The sequence below is a fragment of the Mustelus asterias genome, chromosome 19, assembly GCF_964213995.1.
Source record: "Mustelus asterias chromosome 19, sMusAst1.hap1.1, whole genome shotgun sequence".
NCBI lineage: Eukaryota > Metazoa > Chordata > Chondrichthyes > Carcharhiniformes > Triakidae > Mustelus > Mustelus asterias.
The window spans coordinates 55,931,857-55,952,265 of record NC_135819.1 but is presented as its reverse complement, the minus strand read 5'-3'; the positions used below and the strand labels follow the sequence as shown (position 1 = coordinate 55,952,265).

The following is a 20,409-nucleotide window of genomic DNA, read 5'->3' as shown; positions in this document are numbered from 1 at the left end:
AGCCCATCGAGTCTGCTCTGCCATTCAATCATGGTTGATATTTTTCTCATCCCCATTCTCCTGCCTTTTCCCCATAACCCCTGATTCCCTTATTAATCAAGAACCTATCTATCCCTGTCTTAGACACTCAAAATCCTGGCCTCCACAGCCTCCTGCGGTAAAGAGTTCCTCGTATTCACCACTCACTGGCTGAAGAAATTCCTCCTCATCTCTGTTTTAAAGGATCGTCCCTTTAGCCTGAGGTTGTACCCTCTCATTTTAGTTTTTCCCACTAGTGGAAACATCCTCTCCACGTCCACTCTATCCAGGCCTCGCAATATCCTGTAAGTTTCAATAAGATCTCCCCTCATCTTTATAAACTCCAACGAGTACAGACCCAGAGTCCTCAACCGTTCCTCATACGGCAAGCTCTTCATTCCAGGGATCATTCTTGTGAACCTCCTCTGGACTCTTTCCAAGACCTTCCTTAGATACGGGGCCCAAATCTGCTCACAATACTCCAAATGGGATCTGACCAGAGCCTTATACAGCCTCAGAAGTATATCCCTGCTCTTGTATTCTATTCTCGACATGAATGCTAACATTGCATTTGCCTTCCTAACTGCCGACTGAACCTGCACGTTAACATTAAGAGAATCTTGAACAAAGACTCCCAAGTCCCTTTGTGTTTCTGATTTCCTAAACATTTCCCCATTTAGAAAATAGTCTACACATCCATTCCTCCTTCCAAAGTGTATAACCTCACACTTTTCCACATTGTAATCCATCTGCCACTTCTTTGCCCACTCTCCTAACCTGCCCAAGTCCTTCTGCAGTCCCCCTGCTTCCTCAATACTACCTGTCCCTCTACATATCTTTGTATCATCTGCAAACTTAGCAACAGTGCCTTCAGTTCCTTCCTCCAAATCGTTGATGTATATTGTGAAAAGTTGTGGTCCCAGCACCGACCCCTGAGGCACACCACCAGTCACCAACTGCCATCCTGAAAAAGACCCCTTTCTCCCCACTCTCTGCCTTCTGCCAGTCAGCCAATCCTCTATCCATGCCAGGATCTTACCCTTAACACCATGGGCACTTAACTTATTGAACAGTCTTCTATGTGGCACCTTGTCAAAGGCCTTCTGGAAATCTAGATAAATCATGTCCACTGGTTCTCCTTTGTCGAACTGCCTTGTTACCTCCTCAAAGAACTCTAACAGATTTGTCAGACGTGACCTCCCCTTGTCGAAGCCGTGCTGACTCAGTCCTATTTTATCATGCACTTCCAAGTACTCTGCGATCTCACCTTTAATAATGAACCCTAAAATCTTGCCAATGACCAAAGTCAGGCGAACCGGCCTATAATTTCCCGTCTGCTGCCTCCCTCCCTTCTTAAATAGCAGTGTTGCATTAGCTACTTTCCAGTCCTCTGGTACCCTCCCTGCCTCCAGTGATTCCTGAAAGATCACCACCAATGTCTCCACAAGTTCCTCAGCTATCTCTTTGAGAACCTTGGGGGGTAGTCCATCCAGTCCAGGTGATTTATCCACCTTCAGACCTTTCAGTCTCCCCAGAATCTTCTCCTTAGTGATGGCCACTACACTCACCTGTGCCCCCTGACTCTCCTGGTGCTCTGGCATCCCACTGGTGTCTTCCATCGTGAAGACTGATGCAAAGAAACTATTCAGTTCCTCTGCCATTTCTTTGTTTCCTATTATTACTTCTCCAGCCTCATTTTCCAGCGGTTCAATGGCTATTTTTGTCTCTCTCTTACTTTTATATATTGAAAAAAAACTCTTCCTATCTTCTTTTACATTACTAGCTAGCTTACACTCATATTTCATCTTTTCCCCCCCCCTTATTGCTTTTTTAGTTGGCCTCTGTTCACTTTTAAATGCTTGCCAATCCTCTGGCTTCCCACTAATCCTCGCCACTTTGTATGCTTCCCGGTCAATTGGAGATTAATTAATTTAAATTGGCTTCTTGATTATCGGCTGGCGTGTTCCTGACACGTGCGCACGGCCGCACTGATGGAATATCGCACTCGAGCGCAATGACATTGGGGTGTGCACCCTACGTCTTTTTGCACTATTGTGTGCACTTGCGGGTTGGGCCCGAATTTGTATGCAAAACTCCAACCAAGCGCTCTTCCATTTAAGTTGGAGATGGGGAGAAATCTTTTTTTCTCAGAGGGTCATGAGTTTTTGCAACTCTCTTCCCCAGAGAGCAGTGGAGGCAAGGGTCACTGAGTATTTTTAAGGCAGAGATAGATGGATGTTTGACATACAAGGGAGCCAAAGGTTTCCCGGGGCAGGTAGAATGTGGTGTTGAGTCCACAATCAGATCAGCCAAGATCTTATTACATGGAGATGCAAGCTAGAGGGGTACTTCTGCTCCTAATTCACACATTCACATGTTTGTATGTCACCTGAGTAGAAGTGGGCGGCACGGTGGCACAGTGATTAGCTCCAGGGACTTGGGTTCGATTCCCGATTTGGGTCACTATCTGTGCAGAGTCTGCACGTTCTCCCCGTGTCTACGTGGGTTTCCTCTGGGTGCTCCGGTTTCCTCCCACAGTCCAAAGATGTGCGGGTTAGGTTGATTGGCCATGCTAAATTGCCCCTTAGTGTCCCAGAATGTGTAGGTTAGAGGGATTGGCAGGGTAAATATGTGGAGTTTCGGGGATAGGGCCTGGGTAGGATTGTTGTCTGTACAGACTCGATGGGCCGAATGGCCTTCTTCCGCATATAGGGTTTCTATGACAAGTCTGTGATCGACTAATCATAGGGTAGTTTCTGATTTTGTGCAAAAGCATTTAGCTTTGCCTTGTGGATCAGAAGCCTGTTTGATAGCTCTAGCTATTCATATCCCCATTGACTTCAATTATTGCAGCACAACAGTGATTACACCTCAAAAATACTTCTTTAGCTGGAAACACTGGAACATCCAAATGTTGTGAAAGGCGCAATATAAATACCTTTTCTTTGGAAAAAGTAACAGAACGAAAACTATTCCTAATGGGCGAGTAGTTTTATTGGAATGCACTTAATTGATTTTTATCTTTTCATCACAATTAGATCATTTAAAATCTCACTGGATCATGAAGGTAATTATTTCCTTAAGCTACTGAGTTTTAATTTATTTAATTTTATGTTGTTTTTAATCTTGGCCAAAACATACATAACCAAATGTCATTCGAATGTCCTTCAGTGTTCCTGAGATCAATGCAGATTCAACTGGCAACATACGCATTTAGAACTGATGTCAAACTATTTTGGCACGGTGGCACAGTGGTTAGCACTGCTGTCTTACAGCGCCAGGGACCCGGGTTCAATTCCGGCTTCGGGTCACTGTCTGTGTGGAGTCTGCACGTTCTCCCTGTGTCTCTGTGGGTTTCCTCCAGTTTCCTCCCATAGTCCAAAGATATGCAGGTTAGGTTAATTGACCATTAGATGTCAGGAGGATTAGCAGGGTAAATACGTAGGGTTGCGGGCATAGGACCTGGGCAGGACTGTTGTCAGTGCAGGCTTGATGGGCCAGAATGGCCTCCTTCTGCACTGTATGGATTCTATGATTCTATGATTTTTTCTCACAAATACTGACTGATATATGAATGAGCTTGTAGAGAGCTAAAAAGCTGATATCATTTAAGAAGCATCTGAACACTATGACAAGGGTGTTCTAGGATTTTTCATTGCAAGTATGTAGGTGGACTGAATGACCTTTCATACGTATTTAGCATTTTTAAAAAAATGTTTATTTATTAGTGTCACAAGTAGGCTTACATTAACACTGCAATGAAGTTACTGTGAAAATCCCCTAGTCGTCACACTCCGGCGCCTGTTCGGTTACACTGAGGGAGAATTTAGCATGGCCAATGCACCTAAACAGTACGTCCTTGGGACTGTGAGAGGAAACCAGAGCACCCGGAAGAAACTCACGCAGAGAGGGTGATGAAACTTACTACAAATTAACAGATCAAATGAAACATTTTCTCAGATGACAGTCTTGCCAGAACCTTAGGGCGGTTCCGTGAAATCACGCCCTGTTCTGGTGCAATTGTTCCCCTTTAAAGCAGAAGCGCGCACATTGAAATTGCCATCTGTAAAATCTGGAGAATTCACCCTCCAGCAATTCTCATTCGAACCTGGTAATGTGAAACATCAAAATTCTCCTCAAACCAAGTCAATCTCTTAATTATACCTGTTCATTAGGAATAATTTTCCCAAGTGCTTGAGATTCACATGAGCTTTTAGAAAACATAATTTTCTGCTGCTTTAACTGTTTGATTAGCAGTGCTGTTTCATGCTGTAAATATTGACACCATCTTGCAGCGACTGTCTCTGCTGCCTGCCTGACTTTTCAGATGCTCTGAGGCCAGTGAATTGCTGATGTGTTAATATACTACGCAGATAAATAAAATTTCATGGCCGTTCCAACTCCTCAGCTTAAAAATTAATAGTGAGTTTTCTGCTCATCATGGGAAATGGAACAGTTTCGTAATTCTGCCAATGTCAGCATCAAATACTTCCATGTGAAGTATGGCAAAGGTCAGATACAATAATTTGCTTTAACTACATTTTCAGAGTACTCTGAATTGAGTTAGAGTAATATTACCAGTTATTTTTGAATCATTGCGATGAGACTGCAGGTTTAGAGCTTGCTAACGTTGACCAGTACCATTAAGAATGAAGTTCAGATTATGTAACTACTTGCACTTAAAACCTTCAGTTGGCAGGTAGATACTTATTGCATTGGCCTGGACTGGATTCCCACCCATTCCCAGAGATCACTGAATCACCAATCCCTCTAAAATATTCGAAGGAAGAATCTTTCCCTGCCAATCAATAACCTACAATGAACAAGCAATGGTGTCAACAGGATAATGTAACAAACTACCAGTAACATAATAGGCTGGAAATTTCCTACAATGAATGGACATTTGAATTTACTCACGGTATTAGGGTGTTGGGGCTCTACCCATTCAAACAAATGGGTGGCACGGTGGCACAATGGTTAGCATCAGGGACCCAGGTTCGATTCCAATCTTGGGTGACTGTCTGTGTGGAGTTTGCACGTTCTCCCCGTGTCTGCGTGGGTTTCCTCCGGGTGCTCCGGTTTCCTCCCACACTCTAAGATGTGCAGGTTAGGTTGATAGGCCATGCTAAATTGACCCTAGTGTCGGAGGAATTAGCAGGGTTAATGCATGGAGTTATGGGGAAATGGCTTGAATGGGACTGATGTTGGTGCAGGCTTGATGGGCCAAATGGACTCCTTCTGCACTGTACATTTTTCTATGAAATGATTGATACAGCATCACATTCTTGGGTTGAACTTTGCAAAAGATTGAAAGGTTTCCATCCCAGGATTTTAAATGAAGTAAGTGAAAACATTACAGATGCCCCAACTATAATATTCCAAAGCTCCCGATCTCGATTCAGATATTGTTCCTTGAGATTGGAAAATTGTACGTCATTCAGCTATTTAAGAAAGGAGAGAGAGGAAAACCAGACGCTCATAGACCAGATAGCCTGACGTCCATTGTTGGGGAATTACTATAGTTAAAGATAAAGAGTGACTGAACACTTTGAAAACTTTCAGCTGAAAAGAGAGTGTCAGTCTGGATTTGTAAAGAGCATTCATATCTGATGAACTTCACAGAACCTTTTTGAAGAGGCCACTAAAGTAGTGGAAGTGGGAAAATCCATAGATGCTGTTCATATGGACTTCCAGAAGACGTTTGATATAGTCCCTTATAAATCAAGGCATAGGGTAGAAAAGCTAAAGATGCTACGATAAACCTGTATCGAACACTGGTTTGGACTCAACTGGAGCACTGTGTTCAACGCTAGGCACTACACTTCACCACAAGGATGTGAAGGCTTCAGGGAGGGTGCCATGATGATTGACAAGCATTGTTTCAGGGATGGCACATTTCAGCCACAAGGACAAATTGAAGAAACAGAGCTTGTTCTCCCGAAAAGAAAAGATTGAGATGAGATTTGATAAAATATAATGAGAGGGTCCAGACAGAATATTTAGTGAGACACTGTTTCCTTCGGTTGAGAGGAATTAAGGGATTATAGAGTTGGGTCATAGATCAGCTGTGATCTCATTGAATAGCAGAACAGGCACAAGGGGTTCAATAACCTCGTTAAGCTCATATGACCCAAGGCTAGATAGATGGGTGCATGACAGTCACCCACCCATCACATGTTTCCAGCCACCTCATTGAGCTTGTATGTCCCAAGGCTAGATGGAATCGGGGAGTTATTCACTCATCACGGAGTATGCAGCCTATGTAGCCTCAATGTTGATTTAGTCAACACAGTGAAGGTTCCAGTAAATGATGATCCTCAAAATGTTGATGGTGAAGAACTTAGTTCTGGTGTGGCCAGATAGGTTTTTGGGATCAAAATTATCACTGTTCAACACTTACTTTATATATTATTGCAGGGACCTGAATTCACGCAATCATTCAACTTAGAAAAGAATCATAGAACACTACAATGCAGGAGGAGGCCATTCGGCCCATCGAGTCTGCACCGGCAACAATCCCACCCCAAGCCCTATCCCTATAACCACACACATTTACCTCACTAATCCCTCTAATCTACACATCCCGGGATACTAAGGGGCAATTTGGCATGGCCAATGCACCTAACCAGCAGATCTTTGGATTGTGGAGGAAACTGGAGCACCCGGAGGAAACCCACGCAGACACGGGGAGAATGTGCAAACTCCACACAGATAGTGACCCAAGCCGGAAATTGAACCCGGGTCCCTGGAGCTGTGAGGCAGCAGTGCTAACCACTGTGCCGCCCCTGTAGATTGCAGGATGGCGGATCCCTGGATGAGCATATACCATCCATTTACAATAACAATGACTTTCCAATGGGTCTGGTGAACAAAGAAGCTGCAAATAGAGCAACATATTGTGGAATCATTAATAAACAACCCCAACCCTGGTCTTAGTGTATTAATGACACAGATGTAGATGGTTGAGTCAAAGGATGCTTTCCTCAGGATTTCTCAGTAAGATTTGTGTTACCTGGATATGGCTGCCACATGTCTCATTCTAGCAATGGCTTCACTGTCACCTTAATATTAAATGTGAAACTGTCAACAAAGTGCAACTGCAACGTTATACATTAATATTACACCCAGTGTACAGAGCTACAAGTTATTTTTCAAGGTTAACAGTGTAATTTTGCACAACTGAGGGAGGGGTCATTCCTTCCACTTGGATCCTAAATTTGGGACATTGTTAGTTTTTAATAAAGCTAGATTAGAGTGGAACCACTTTGTTCACCAGACCTTTGGAAGGCCATTGTTATTGTAAATGGATGCCATATGCTGATCGTGGGATCCTCAATCTATTTTCCAAGTTGAAAGATAGTGTGAATCCAGGACCCTGCAAAAAGATTATCAGTTGAAGTAGGGACAACAAATGCAATAATAGTACCGAAGTGTACCTGCTGTCCATCATTTTATATATAAATGGAAATTTGGTCATTTGCTTGTGTGGTTTTGCAATTGAACCAAATTAATTAGTGTTAGATATTGAATGGTCCTGTGTCACAAATTGGAAATTGTTAGACCATTGAAGCAATTCTCTGCTAAATTTAATGTCAGTTTGACTTCCAGTTAGATCCATTTTCATTCATTCAAGGGTGCATCTTGGCAGGCTAGAATCTATTACCCATCCCTAATTACCCTTCAGGAGGTGGTAATGAGCTGCCTTCTTGAACCGCAACAGTCCATGTGGTGTAGATGCACCCACAGTGCTAACAGAGGGTTTCCGGACTTTCACCCAGCAACAGAGAAGAAACTGTGATCCAGTTCCAAGTGAGGGTAGTTTGTGGCTTGGTGGGGAAATTGCAGTTGACATGTTCCCAAAAGACACTTACCAGCTCGAGCCTATATGTGGTCACAGTCCATTTCATTATCTCAGGAGATATGAATGGGATTGAACACCCATTGCAATCATCATCAAACATCCCCATTTCTGATGTTATGATGGAGGGAAGGTGAATAATAAAGCAGCTGAAGATGCTGGCACTTAGAACACCACCCTGAGGAACTCCTACAGTGGTGCCCCCCCACAACCACAAACATTTTCCTTTGTGTTGGGTATGATTCCAGTCAGTGGGGAGAACCTAACCTACACATCTTTGGACACTAAGGGGCAATTTAGCATGGCCAAAACACCTAACCTGCACATCTTAGGACTTTGGGAGGAAACTGGAGCACCTGGAGGAAACCCACACAGACACTGGGAGAACGTGCAAACTCTACACAGTCACTGAAGGCTGGTATCGAACCTGGCTCCCTGACACTGTGAGGCAGCAGTGCTAACCATTGCCCCATCGTACCGCCCCACGGGAAGGGTCAGAAAATCTCAACCTTCGATTGAACATTTAACAGGACAACGCAGGTGACACCATCACAGGAGGTAAATAGGTGACCAACATTGGGGCGGCACGGTAGCACAGTGGTTAGCACTGCTGCTTCACAGCTCCAGGGTCTCATGTGCGATTCCCGGCTCGGGTCACTGTCTGTGTGGAGTTTGCACATTCTCCTCGTGTCTGTGTGGGTTTCCTCCGGGTGCTCCGGTTTCCTCCCACAGTCCAAAGATGTGCGGGTTAGGTTGATTGGCCAGGTTAAAAATTGCCCCTTAGAATCCTGAGATGCATAGGTTAGAGGGATTAGCGGGTAAATATGTGGGGGTAGGGCCTGGGTGGGATTGTGGTCGGTGCAGACTCGATGGGCCGAATGGCCTCCTTCTGCACTGTAGGGTTTCTATGTTTCTATGTTTCTAACATATTCTGGGCCGTGCATGACATTTTACTGACTAAATGGCAATGTGAGCTCTACTGAACTGAGTGAAGAATGAATGAATGTATCTTTCACTAGATATACCCAGGAACAGATGTGGACTGCGCACACAAGACGACGTGTACCTAAGTCTACCATATGAAATAAACTGTTAACTATAATTAAGGAGGGGCAATGCTTGAGTGCACCATAACCTGCATTCCAAAGAGCTCATAAATCATGAGATTGGAGCTTTGAATCTTCCAGTAGTTCCCAATACCTGAGATTAGATTACGTGCTTGAGATCACTTCAGAGGATGTTATTTTTTCCTCTAATAACATGTACTATTCTTTTTATGGACAGTTTATTGGTTCAAACCAATTCTGTGGCAGAGTGTTGTCAATGCTGACTCTGATTGTCGACGCACTTAAACACCACTGATGCATGACGGTGCTCTCACTTAAGGATTAATGACTGTGCTGTGATTAATGGAGGTTTGTAGAAGAAATAATTTGTAATCGTTTAGTGGAATATCACCATTGCTAGCGAATAAATCTGAAATCATATTGACAAGCGAGTGCAACAAGAAATTCCACGGGGCTGATTATAATGCTGCACTTCGACAAGAGCGAAGAACCAATATATTATAATAGAAATGAAACAATAAAACTACCATTCCTGAAACTGTTACTCATGTACCGTGACTGCAAGCACCATTTTCACAGTAACTACTTTGGAGTACAATTTCCAATTTTGTCTCAGAGAACAGGATAATATACAACATATGGCACAGGCAAGAAATCCCATTAAGCTGGTTAGATCGCCAAACTAGACAGAAATAAATTATCACATTCCCATTGATGTATGGAATAATGAGTAGCAAGGCCAGAACATATCAGTCACCTTATCTCATTAGAGTTCCAGCAACTTGCCAATAACCTCATTTCATTCCGCGCTTACAGCGCTGATAGCACTCAGTCCCCTGAGTCTCTTTCTGAAGCTGATGCTGAGGACTAAACCCACCATCATTATTTTTTAACCACCATAGCTAAGCCTAGCTGACCTGTTTGATTAACCCTCAAACACTTCAGTTTGCCTGGCCATGTCCATAAAGACATCTCTGGGCAGGCTAAGTGCACAGTTAATTCTGGATAGCGTGCTGGAATTTCCATTGGAGAGTTGCAGGTCACACAGTTATCCAAAAAAAACACACACACACTGTGCTCTTTAAGCACACTGAACCACTAAATTGCTATAAATTCTCTTTTCCTTTCCAGGTTTCCTGAACTTTTCTGCCACAGCTTAGCCAAGTGTGATGATAGCCAGGCAACTTATTGCTTTACCACTGTCTTACAAACATACAAATTAGGAGCAGGAGTCAGTCACTTAGTCCCTCAAACCTGCTCTGCCATTCAAAAAAATAAAATAAAGTTAAAGTTAATTTATTAGTCACAAGTAGGCTTACATTGACACTGCAATGAAGTTATTGTGAAAATCCCCTAGTCGCCACACTCTGGCACCTGTTTGGGTACACTGAGGGAGAATTTAGCATGGCCAATGCAGATCTTTCAGACTGTGGGAGGAAACCGGAGCAGCCGAAGGAAACCCATACAGACACGGGGAGGATGTGTCGACTCTGCACAGACAGAGTCAAAAGTCGGAAATCAAACCCAGGTCCCCGGCGCTGTGAGGCAGCAGTGCTAACCACCGTGCCACCGCACTGTCCCAAGATCATGGTTAATCTGATTGTAACCTCCATTCCACATTCCTCCCTACCCCGAAACCTTTTCACCCCTTTGTTAATTAAGAATCTATCTAGCTGCGCCTTAATGACTTTGCTGCCACTGCCTTTTCAAGAAGAGCGTTCCAAAGATTCACAAACCTCTGAGAGAAAATAATTCTCCTCACCTTTGTCTTAAATGAGTGACCCCTTATTCTTAAACACTGACCCCCTAGTATTTCAATAATGCTCGAAGACCTGCAGCAAAAGGTGATGCACAACAGTGAATGAGTGCATCTTAACCTTGACTTCTGATGACATTGGTGACCTGTAAACTATTGGTGGCATTAATTGCTTGGTGGGACTGGTGCAGGAAAAGAAAACTGGAACACTCTGCTTCCCTTTTGGGATGGAGATGAGCCAAAGTAGAAAGTGGTGTAATCAGAGCAATGAAAAAGCTGAAAGAACTCGGGTCGGGCAGCAGCTGTCGAGAGAAACAGAGTTAATGGCCTGAATTTTCATCGGCGAGGTGGGTATGGGAGACGGGAAAATATCCCACTCGGCCCATCTGCCTCAGGAGGAAGGACCCACAAAGGCAGGATCTTCATTACTGGGGTGAGTGCGTGGGTGGGGGAGAGGGGGGGCGGTTTGCAGACTATATTCGGCCAACTGACGTTTAGAAGAAATTTGGAGACAGCAGCTGAGGCTGCCGTGTGCCAAGGCGGGCTGCTTAAGTGACCTTCCTCAGTGATCTGGGACTTCATCCCAGTTAAGATAGAAATACAAAGGCCCTACAGCCTTCAACCCCTCACCACTGTCCAATTCCCCATCTATATTAGCTTGTGCTTTCATACCAGGCTATTCCCCACCCATGACCTCCCATGCCCAAAGCCAATTTGTGTCACTCACTCAACCCCATGACCCCTCAACACTCAAATGTCAAGGTATAGCACTCCCCCCCCCCCCCCCAACAAGGTTCCTCATATCGCCTATTCCAAGATATTGCACTCCATGCCCATTGACCCACCACTATATACTGTGTGGAATCAATGAACCTTATAGTGACAGTAGGATGTGTAAAACAAAAGCTTCACAAAAGTCATTTATTCATTCATACATTTCCATTGTGTGAAGAAAAAGTCATTTCACTACAAGGCAATAAAAGTGTCAATCATCCAGAACTTTTAAGCATCAATAACAGAAACCACAACACCTTGAAACCACTTAATAACTGGCAAATAAATATTGAAACGGACTGCAGAGATCAGAGAGCCAGAGCTGCCAATCAAGCAATATTTTCACTGGGCTGCAGTTGTTTCAACAAGAGTAATGGATGTCTGGGCTCTGAGTCAAGTACACATGTTAAAATGCTTCCCTTGTTGTGAGATTCCGGGTGTTTAATCGTCTTCGTGTAGGAACCAGCAAAAAGCAAGAGAGTTGAAATGGCATCACTTCCAGTTCCATCATTCGGAACAACACGTCACAATTAAAATTCTGTCCGATAATACTGGTCTATAAGCTTTAATTCACCATGGGATCAACAGTGTTCACGGTTGCCTAGACGACAGTGACTGGTCAGGAATTAAATCTAATTTAAAGTTCTGTCAAAGAAACTGGGATCTGGATAAAATAATTTTCTTGCTGTAACAATTTTTTTCAAAGATAACTTAATCATTGTTCTCTGATTGTAACATGCCGACTGCCACTATCAAGAGAGCAATGGTTTGTTGAGTCTTGTTTGGTTTTGAGCCTCCGAGTGTATCAAATGAGATAGATACTCCCTTTGGCTGGAACTTCAAGCTGAAATTTGTGTCTTCACATTTGGTTAGGGCACTGTGGCTATAGCCAAGCATCTAATATCATTGGAATAGGTGTGGGTTGTCACACCATAATTACGTAGCCTGTTGACTGAATTATCTGCAACTGTAGCTATAATGGAGCTTGCAATGCAGTCGCCCCCATCTTCCTAGATCAAGGTGATTCTTCAACTTTGGCCAGCGACTTAGAGCTTTTGTGAGCTTAAATCCCAAGTTTCAAAACTTAATTTTTAAAAATCTGATAATTTATGGACTGGTCCCAGAAAGGATTGCGTACAAAAGTTTCAGACTGTCATGAAAACCCAACTGTCTCTGATTCAATGCAGTCTAACACTCCATTCATTTATTATTTCATAGATATCTGTTCATGTCAGTCTTTTCTCAATGGTAGCATCCTTGCCTCGAGGTCAGGAGGTTACGAGTGCAAGTGCCACTTCAGAGATTCAGCACAGTATCCAAACTGACATTGTCAGAGGTACTGTCTTTCAAATGAGATGTTAAGACAAGGTCTTGTCTGTGCTCTCAGGTGAATACAAAAGATGGCATGGTATTAGAGTCATAGTGCAATACAGCATGGAAACAGGTCCTTCGGCCCAACCGGTCCATGCTGACCATGGTGCCCTCCCAGCAAGTCCCAATTGCCCGTGTTTGTCCCATATCCCTCTAATCCTTACCTATCCATGTACTCATCCAAATGCTTTTTCAATGTTGCTATTGTACTTGCCTCAACCACATTCTCTGGCAGCTCGTTCCATATATACACACCACCCTCTGTGTGAAGAAGTTCCCCATAGGTCCCTTTTAAATCTTTCCCCTCTCCCCTTAAACCTATGCCCTCCAGTTTTCAATTTCCCTTCCCTGGGAAAAAGGCAATGTGTTCATCCTATCTCTACCCCTCATGATTTTATACACCTCAATAAGGTCACCCCTCATTCTCCTAAGTTCCAAGGAATTTATCCCTAGCCTGGCCAATCTATTATCCGAAACAGAACAGGGGAATTATTCTCTCCGGCCAACAGTTATCTCCCAATCAGATTATCTGATCAGTTATCTCATTGCTGTTTGTGGGGTCTCGCAGTGTGCACTTCCGAGTGACTACACTTCAAAACTAATGTTAAACAAATGAAAGTTCTTTCATCCTAGTTGTGCCACAGTCAAGACACAAGGTAACCATTGGTTGTTTTGTTTTGAATGAATGGTGAAGATTATGGTTTGCATTGCTTTCTGTATGGGCAATTTAGAGCCTGCACTCTCCCTCTGTGGGAAAGGCGACGCGAACTCAAAATCGTGCCGGCGAGTTTCTGAGTTCCGATCTTCCAGGGCCCTCGCCGCAGAGTGGAGTCAAACATGCCCCGGGACTGCAGATAGCTCATTTTAATACATTAGCATATCATTAGCAGGCACTCTCTCCAGAACATCTCCCCTTTCACGGGGTATTCAGTGGGCGCCGATGGGACGTCACACCTGCATCATTTACAACAGGTTCACCTACACATGAACCTGTTGTGGGGGTCTTCCCACAGGTTTAAAGGTGAGTATAGTACCCAGGGGAAAGGGACACGGCCAGGCAGTGGCTTGGCAATGCCCCCAGGCACCATTCCCATTGTCGGCCTGGCAGTGTCAAGGGGTAGGTCCCAGAGGGAACCTCATGGGCTGGATTCACTCAGATTTGGTTGTAGGCTGGGAGCGGATAGAAGAGAAGGGTTGTTGGTGATGACCATTCATGGGGAGTAGGTGTTGGCTCTGACTGTGCGTGTGTTGGGTTGGGGAGGGGAGGCCTGATGATTCGGGGGAAGGGGCAGAAGGGGCCAATGATCAGGGAGGTGGCCGGGGGGTGGGGGGGGGGGGGGGGGGGGGGGGAGTGCCAATTCCTATCAAGGTGGGGAGAGGAGCTGAGACCTCCGTGGTGGGCTGGAGATGGTGCCCAGATCTCAGTGCAGCCAGGTTTTGCTGGCATGTTGAGGGATGCCCCCCTGCATGATAGCATGAAGCACGCCCCCTTGATTTTTCTAGGCAGGAGAAACACGCTGGTTACAACACTGTGCTGTTTTTTGGTAAGACTCTCCACCCCACCCCACCTCCCCCCGCCCCAAACCCCTCCCCCCGGCAAAGGTTGACTTTCCCTGTTAATTCAACGCCACCCATGTCTTAAGAATTAACAAATATCTGTTGCAATTTTACAATGATAAAAGGCCAAAAACGCATCCTGGTGTCACATAAATTCTGTTCATGCTTAATTTCCATGTGATTTTAAATAAAAACTCTTAATGTCCATTGTTTTAAGGTCTATTATTACCACACTCTTTCGGAATTAAGAAGAGACAAGACCATGTGTGATAAGCATACCATGTGTAGTTTAAGGGTATCTGGCATTGCAAGTTTCATCTGGACTGGGAAACGGTACTGCCTACAGTGTGATGTAAACAGACACATGACCTGAGACCAGGGTCAGTTATGGACTGGACAGGGACTTGGGTAGAAACAAGCATGGAGTTAGCTCATAGCTTGGGCTGCACACTATACATGTATATCATTATGTACTATCAACAAACACTTAGGGCATGATCTTACCTGCCGTTCACGCCACGCTCCTGCTACAGTGAGGTCGGAGAAATTGGCGACCAGCCATATCTCCATTCACTGCCGCGGCATGGGAAAATCCCGCCAGTGTGAACGGTGGTATGATTCCAGCCTTAAATGTTCAACCATACAAGATTCAGAACCCCTTTGTCTGACTTACTGAACACAAAATCAAGGGGGCGTGAAAGAAGCAACATGACCGTGTCGGTTTCCTGCAGGGTGAGTTCGGTAAATATGACCCTCTTGGAGTCAACTGACAGGACTTGAGCAAAATACTTTTGACACATCAATTGTTCTGACCAATTTGGATTCAGTTGAATTGAGGAAATACCTACAGGGCGATATTTGAAGGCCCTGAAATTAGATGCTGGGATTGCAATGCATGATTAACCCCCATCTGTTCAATGTGAGAAAGCTAGCGAGTCAATCTCACGCTGCCAGTTGATTAATGACTGCAGCATGTGGCCAGGACTAACCCTGCTGAAGGGTGGCTGCAGATCTCAGCAGGGATCAGAGGCTAGCACCAGTTAACTCTCGCCTGCACCATATAGAGTAAGCCTGCACCACTTAAAAGGGAGATGCATTATGGCTACAACAGATGCTGGAAGCTGTTCCACAATGGATTCTAACTTGGCAGAAGAATTACACAACACGGGAGAAACGTGTACGTGGGCAGCACAGTGGTTCGCACTGCTACCTCTCAGCGCCGGTGACCCAGATTCAATTCCAGCCTTGGGTCACTGTCTGTGTGGAATTTGCACATTCTCCCTGTGTCTGTGTGGATTTCCTCTGGGTGCTCCGGTTTCCTCCCACAGTCCGAAAGATGTGCAAATTAGGTGGACTGGTCATGCTACATTTCCCCTTAGTGTCCCAAGACATGGAGGTTAGGGGGATTGGCAGGATAAATGTGTGGGGTTACAGGTATAGGGCAAGGGGTGGACCTGTGTAAGGTGCTCTGTCAGAGAGTCGGTGCAGACTCGATGGGCCGAATGTCCTCTTCTGCACTGTCAGGATTCTATAATGTTATCCTCGTATTCAATTCTCCTTCCCACATCCACCTCCCCTTCAGCTCTCACTATTTCCTGATTGGAGTAAGCAGGCTTCTCCCACTTGTTCCTAATCCCCACTCCAGAGTTCTGTGCATTTACCTTCCACCTTTCAGATAGCCAGGAAGCGCAACCTGACCGTGCAGAATGAAGACGCAACACTGTCACAATTTTACACTTGCAACCATCAGTTTGGATCCTAACACAACGCGTAATTTAGAAGCTAGTACAGAGGCAAGGTCTGCACATAGTAAAGGAATGTGCATGAGTGGACTGAAATCAGGGCAGGTGGCAAACAAAGTGGTGGAGCTAGCTCTGTTACTGGGGATTTAGATGGGGACTTCAAAGGGGAAGTCTAGAGAAGAACGTTGATGGGTCTCAACACAAAATGACTGGTGCTTTGGAAAGCCTGCGCTGAACGTCAATGAGCATGGAGTTCGGCACCAACTCTGCACAGGGTTTGCTCAGAGCTTGGAATTCAATATATAAGTGGCAATCACCTTCATCAGTTCATTTAAGGACCCAACCATGATGTAGCGCCTCATGGCTGATATCTCAGCTTCCACCAGATGTCCGGGAGCTGCAGTGCAAGCTCAATCCGCTGCCACCATGGATGACAATATGCAAAAGAGTTTAGAGGGCATCACAGCAGTCCATCAGTCCTCCAGCAGTCACTGTTGTCATCTGTCGGCCAGCCAGCCCAGACAACTGCCATGCACACCCAGAAGATGAAGTCCGCAGTCGGGTATTCAAGACCAGCAGCTGCTTGAAGCCACCCTCCCTGATTATCTGTCATCATTAGCTCTCATTCAGTCCAGTGGTTCAGTGAACTCCCTTCTGCAGCAGTGGATGACAAATATGTTTAAAATATCTCCAATTCCAACATGGAAGGACCCAGGTGCATAAAGTCCCATCTCTATAGTCATCTTTGTCATGTTATTATAATGATATAAGCACCACTGGCTCAGAAGAGATTGGATAAACATGTTGTGGGTTCATTTATTCAGAACAGGTAGCTGGGAATAGTTATACATCGGTAGAAAGCTTGAAGACATCAGTGGCAGAGCTGTGTGTGCATGTGTGTACTCTGCCCAAAGGTAAAAGTGAGACTGACATACTTCCCTTTTAGTGATGTCACATGCTATCCCTTAAAGGCACATTACAACAATCTTCACAGCTATTGGCAATGTGGTCCTTGCCCTGTTCTGAGGTTGCAGTTATGGCTGAGCAGGTGGTGGATTTCAGTGGGGACATCGGCTAGGAGAACTGCTTCCTGAACATTCTTCGGTGGATATCCTCCTGAGAGCTGTTCTCCCCTGTCCTCCGTGTGTCCTGCTCTGAAGCCTCTGCTCATTCTCTAAGTCATGCTGTATTGCAGCCATGTCTGCTAATGACTGGTTTGTATAGAAGCCCTCAAGTCAGTCAAAGTTCCCAAGTGCCTGCTACACCACTCGTCATAGACTCGTCATAGAGCTTTGCAACTTGAAACAATTATAGAAAGCACCAAATGCTTGTAGAACCGTGAAGAAATCAGCAAACAACTGAATTGTAAGTGGTTGATGATGTCTTTAAAATAGCGCGAGCGAGGGGTTCATTCCGCTGCTGAGCGGATGTTCAGCTGCAAGAGGTTAAGAAAGGGCATCAATGGGAATGCTGAACTTCCAACCGGCAGCACTGATGTCAAGGCGTGCCTGCACAACCGATTACTGGCAGCATTCACCGTGTGAAGCTGACACCCTCACCAATCAAGTACCCTCAGTGTCTCGCCCCAGAACCGGGCACCATTTTGAAACCCAAAGCGGCGTCTGCAGTGTCCAAATTCCATGCCACTCTTAACATGTTGCTTCCAGATTTCTACTAAATATTTTAATGTGGTTCACAGCAATCAAAATATAACTTTCCATCCATCCATGGGGATAATGATGCATCAACCCTTTCTCCCCAATTATACTCCTCTACTGGTGAGGATTCCTGTAATTTAGTTTAGCTAATAACAGATATTCAAAGAAAATGTGGTAAATTACCTCCCAAAACAAAAATATCCACTTTAGAAATTAAATTGAAACCTTTGGCCCTATTTCACCATTTTGATTCTAAGTGCTGGGCAGACTTGAAACTGGGAGTGTTTCAGATCCGACTTTTAGACCCGTTCTGAGGTGCTCCCGTACGCACTCTGCCTGTAAAAATATCAGCAATTCCAAAATGCGCTGCACAAGCCTGTGGGCGGGGCTTAACATACCCGAAATCCTGCAGCTCCAATCGGAGACTCCAACTGCGCACGCGCAGAAATAAAAATGACACCATGCTGCTCCCCTGCCACACCCCTCCCGGGCCGGATAATGCCTCCCCCTGGCCCCCACAGACATTGCCCCACCCCCACAACATTACTGACCCCCTTTCCCTCCACTGATCTCAGGCACGGTGGCAGCGGAACCCTCCTACCGCTCCCCACCACCGGTCTCAAGCAGAGTGGCAGCAGACCCCCCTCCCCCACTGATCTCAGGCAAAGTGGCAGCGGACTCCCCCCCCCGCCGTCCCCCCCTCCTCCCTCACCGATCTCAAACAGAGAACCATCGGACCTCCTCACTAATTCGAGCGCCCGAATCGGATTTCTATGGATCATGTCTGTTTTGTGCCGATTCTGGATGGGCGAACACGGTAAAGGGGGAAGCGCTGGTAATGTTGAGCGTGCAGACCATTAAGTCAATTTAAATGCATGCAAATACATTTAAATGGCCGTCGCGCCCGTTTCGGGCACGGTCCCCACCACGGCCATTTTCGGGCCTTGGTAAAGGGCGAACCGGCACGGAGGTGGTGGCAGATCACACTACTCGTCTCACGCCCGACTTCACCAAACCGGTTCCAACACGATGGTAAAATCGGGCTCATTATTCTCGGACAATTTAATCGGATTAAAGGGAAAGAAGGCTCATATTTGCAAGCCTTGCCTATGTTAGAAACAAATTTAAATGCAGAAAAAGAATGATGACCATCATAATCTTCAGGGGAATTAACGATGAAGGGGTGCTGGATGTTAGGCCCAAAAAAGTCACCCTGAACCATAGTTGGCACTGTGATTGAGGTTTCATCCTCGCAGCCAAACCCTTGATGCTGGTGGGAGACCCGTTCCTTTCTTTTCATCTTCAAGGACACCGGATCAAAACAAGTGGTTGGATCTAAAGTCATCTGAAATAATTCTCAAAAGTAATTACTTCTAAAAAGCCATGTTTTATTTAAGCCAAACTGGGCCCAGAGCTGATGAGCACACCAAATACAATTAAAATCTCTTGCACAGCGCAGTTTGACATTAGTTAATGACCCGCTTTTGTCAATCTGCATTGACATGCACACTCAATTTAAAAAACGCATGTGTGTAATGATTTTAAAGCAAAAATCCCATCAAACATGCTCTTTCCAGACTCTGTGTCTAATTTATTCCCATGGATTCGATCGCCTGTTGAATTGCTGTATGACAACTGAACTTGCTCCCGAGATACAGATGGAGTAATTGTGCATTAGCAGCAGGGAGCCGCACAATAGCAGCGAGCATGTGTCGGGGTATCAGAGCTACAGTTCTGCAGCCGCATCTCCGACGCATGATCCCTTCAAGTGTGGCTTCCATGCTGAGAGCACAGGACAATGGAACTGCCTTTGTACCCCTGGCAAGTGCAGTGTCGCTGACAACAAACACCGCTGGAGGTCATCACATGGACAGTGACTAATGGTCGCAATACTCACAGAAACCACATTCACGTAGTCGTCATCAGAAAGTGTTTCCAGCATCTCAGAGACTGAAGTCCGAATCAGTTTCAGTGTTAGCCCACTCACACTCCCACTCCTGGTTTGTAGCAAAGAGAGCACGGAAATGGTCAAACATTTCAATCCCTACAGAGAAAATAGCGGTTTCAATATTTCTAATGTTTATTCGTACTTACACATCGACAAGAATGAGCATGTCCTTGGGTGAAGCAGCTCCCTGAATGTACCTGAGAGAGTAGAACAAAGCAGTGAGGCACCACTAACTTTACAATGTGAGACACGACACAGAATTTAAACATGGCTGCTATTGTCCCTGGGATGGGGGGGGCGGGGGGGATGGAGAGTATCAGTGTGTTCTTGAACAGTTTACTCACCAGAATAGTCATCTGCCAAAGTTTGTGGCCATTCCAGAAAGAGAGCTGGGACTGTTACAGTAACGTAATACAGCTATAGAAAAAGGGCACAGGGTGGGACACATTGGACAGGTTATGCAAAGAGCCAACACGGCACAAAGGGCCAATGGTCTCCTTTAGGGCTGGATGGTGCTGTGATGAGGCAAAACCTGGCTTTTTCACCAATCAAGTTGGCACTCGAGATGCCATTGTTGTACCCAGCTGCAAAACACAGAATGCCCCAAATTTACAGGCAATTCATTGCTTTTGAAGTTCCGATATATTGTCACGGGCAACC

General features: G+C 45.2%; 1 protein-coding gene across 2 annotated transcripts in view; it reads right to left on the bottom strand.

The window, feature by feature from the left end:
• LOC144507961 (voltage-dependent calcium channel subunit alpha-2/delta-1) overlaps positions 1-20,409 on the bottom strand; it is a 669,448-nt gene that overhangs the window by 209,654 nt on the left and 439,385 nt on the right. For both annotated transcript variants that reach the window (XM_078235568.1, XM_078235569.1), the window contains exons 9-10: positions 19,896-19,946; positions 19,699-19,798 (exon numbers count right to left, since the gene is read on the bottom strand). In XM_078235568.1, coding sequence (XP_078091694.1) covers positions 19,699-19,798; positions 19,896-19,946 — 151 coding nt within the window. The remainder of the gene's footprint in view (positions 1-19,698; positions 19,799-19,895; positions 19,947-20,409) is intronic.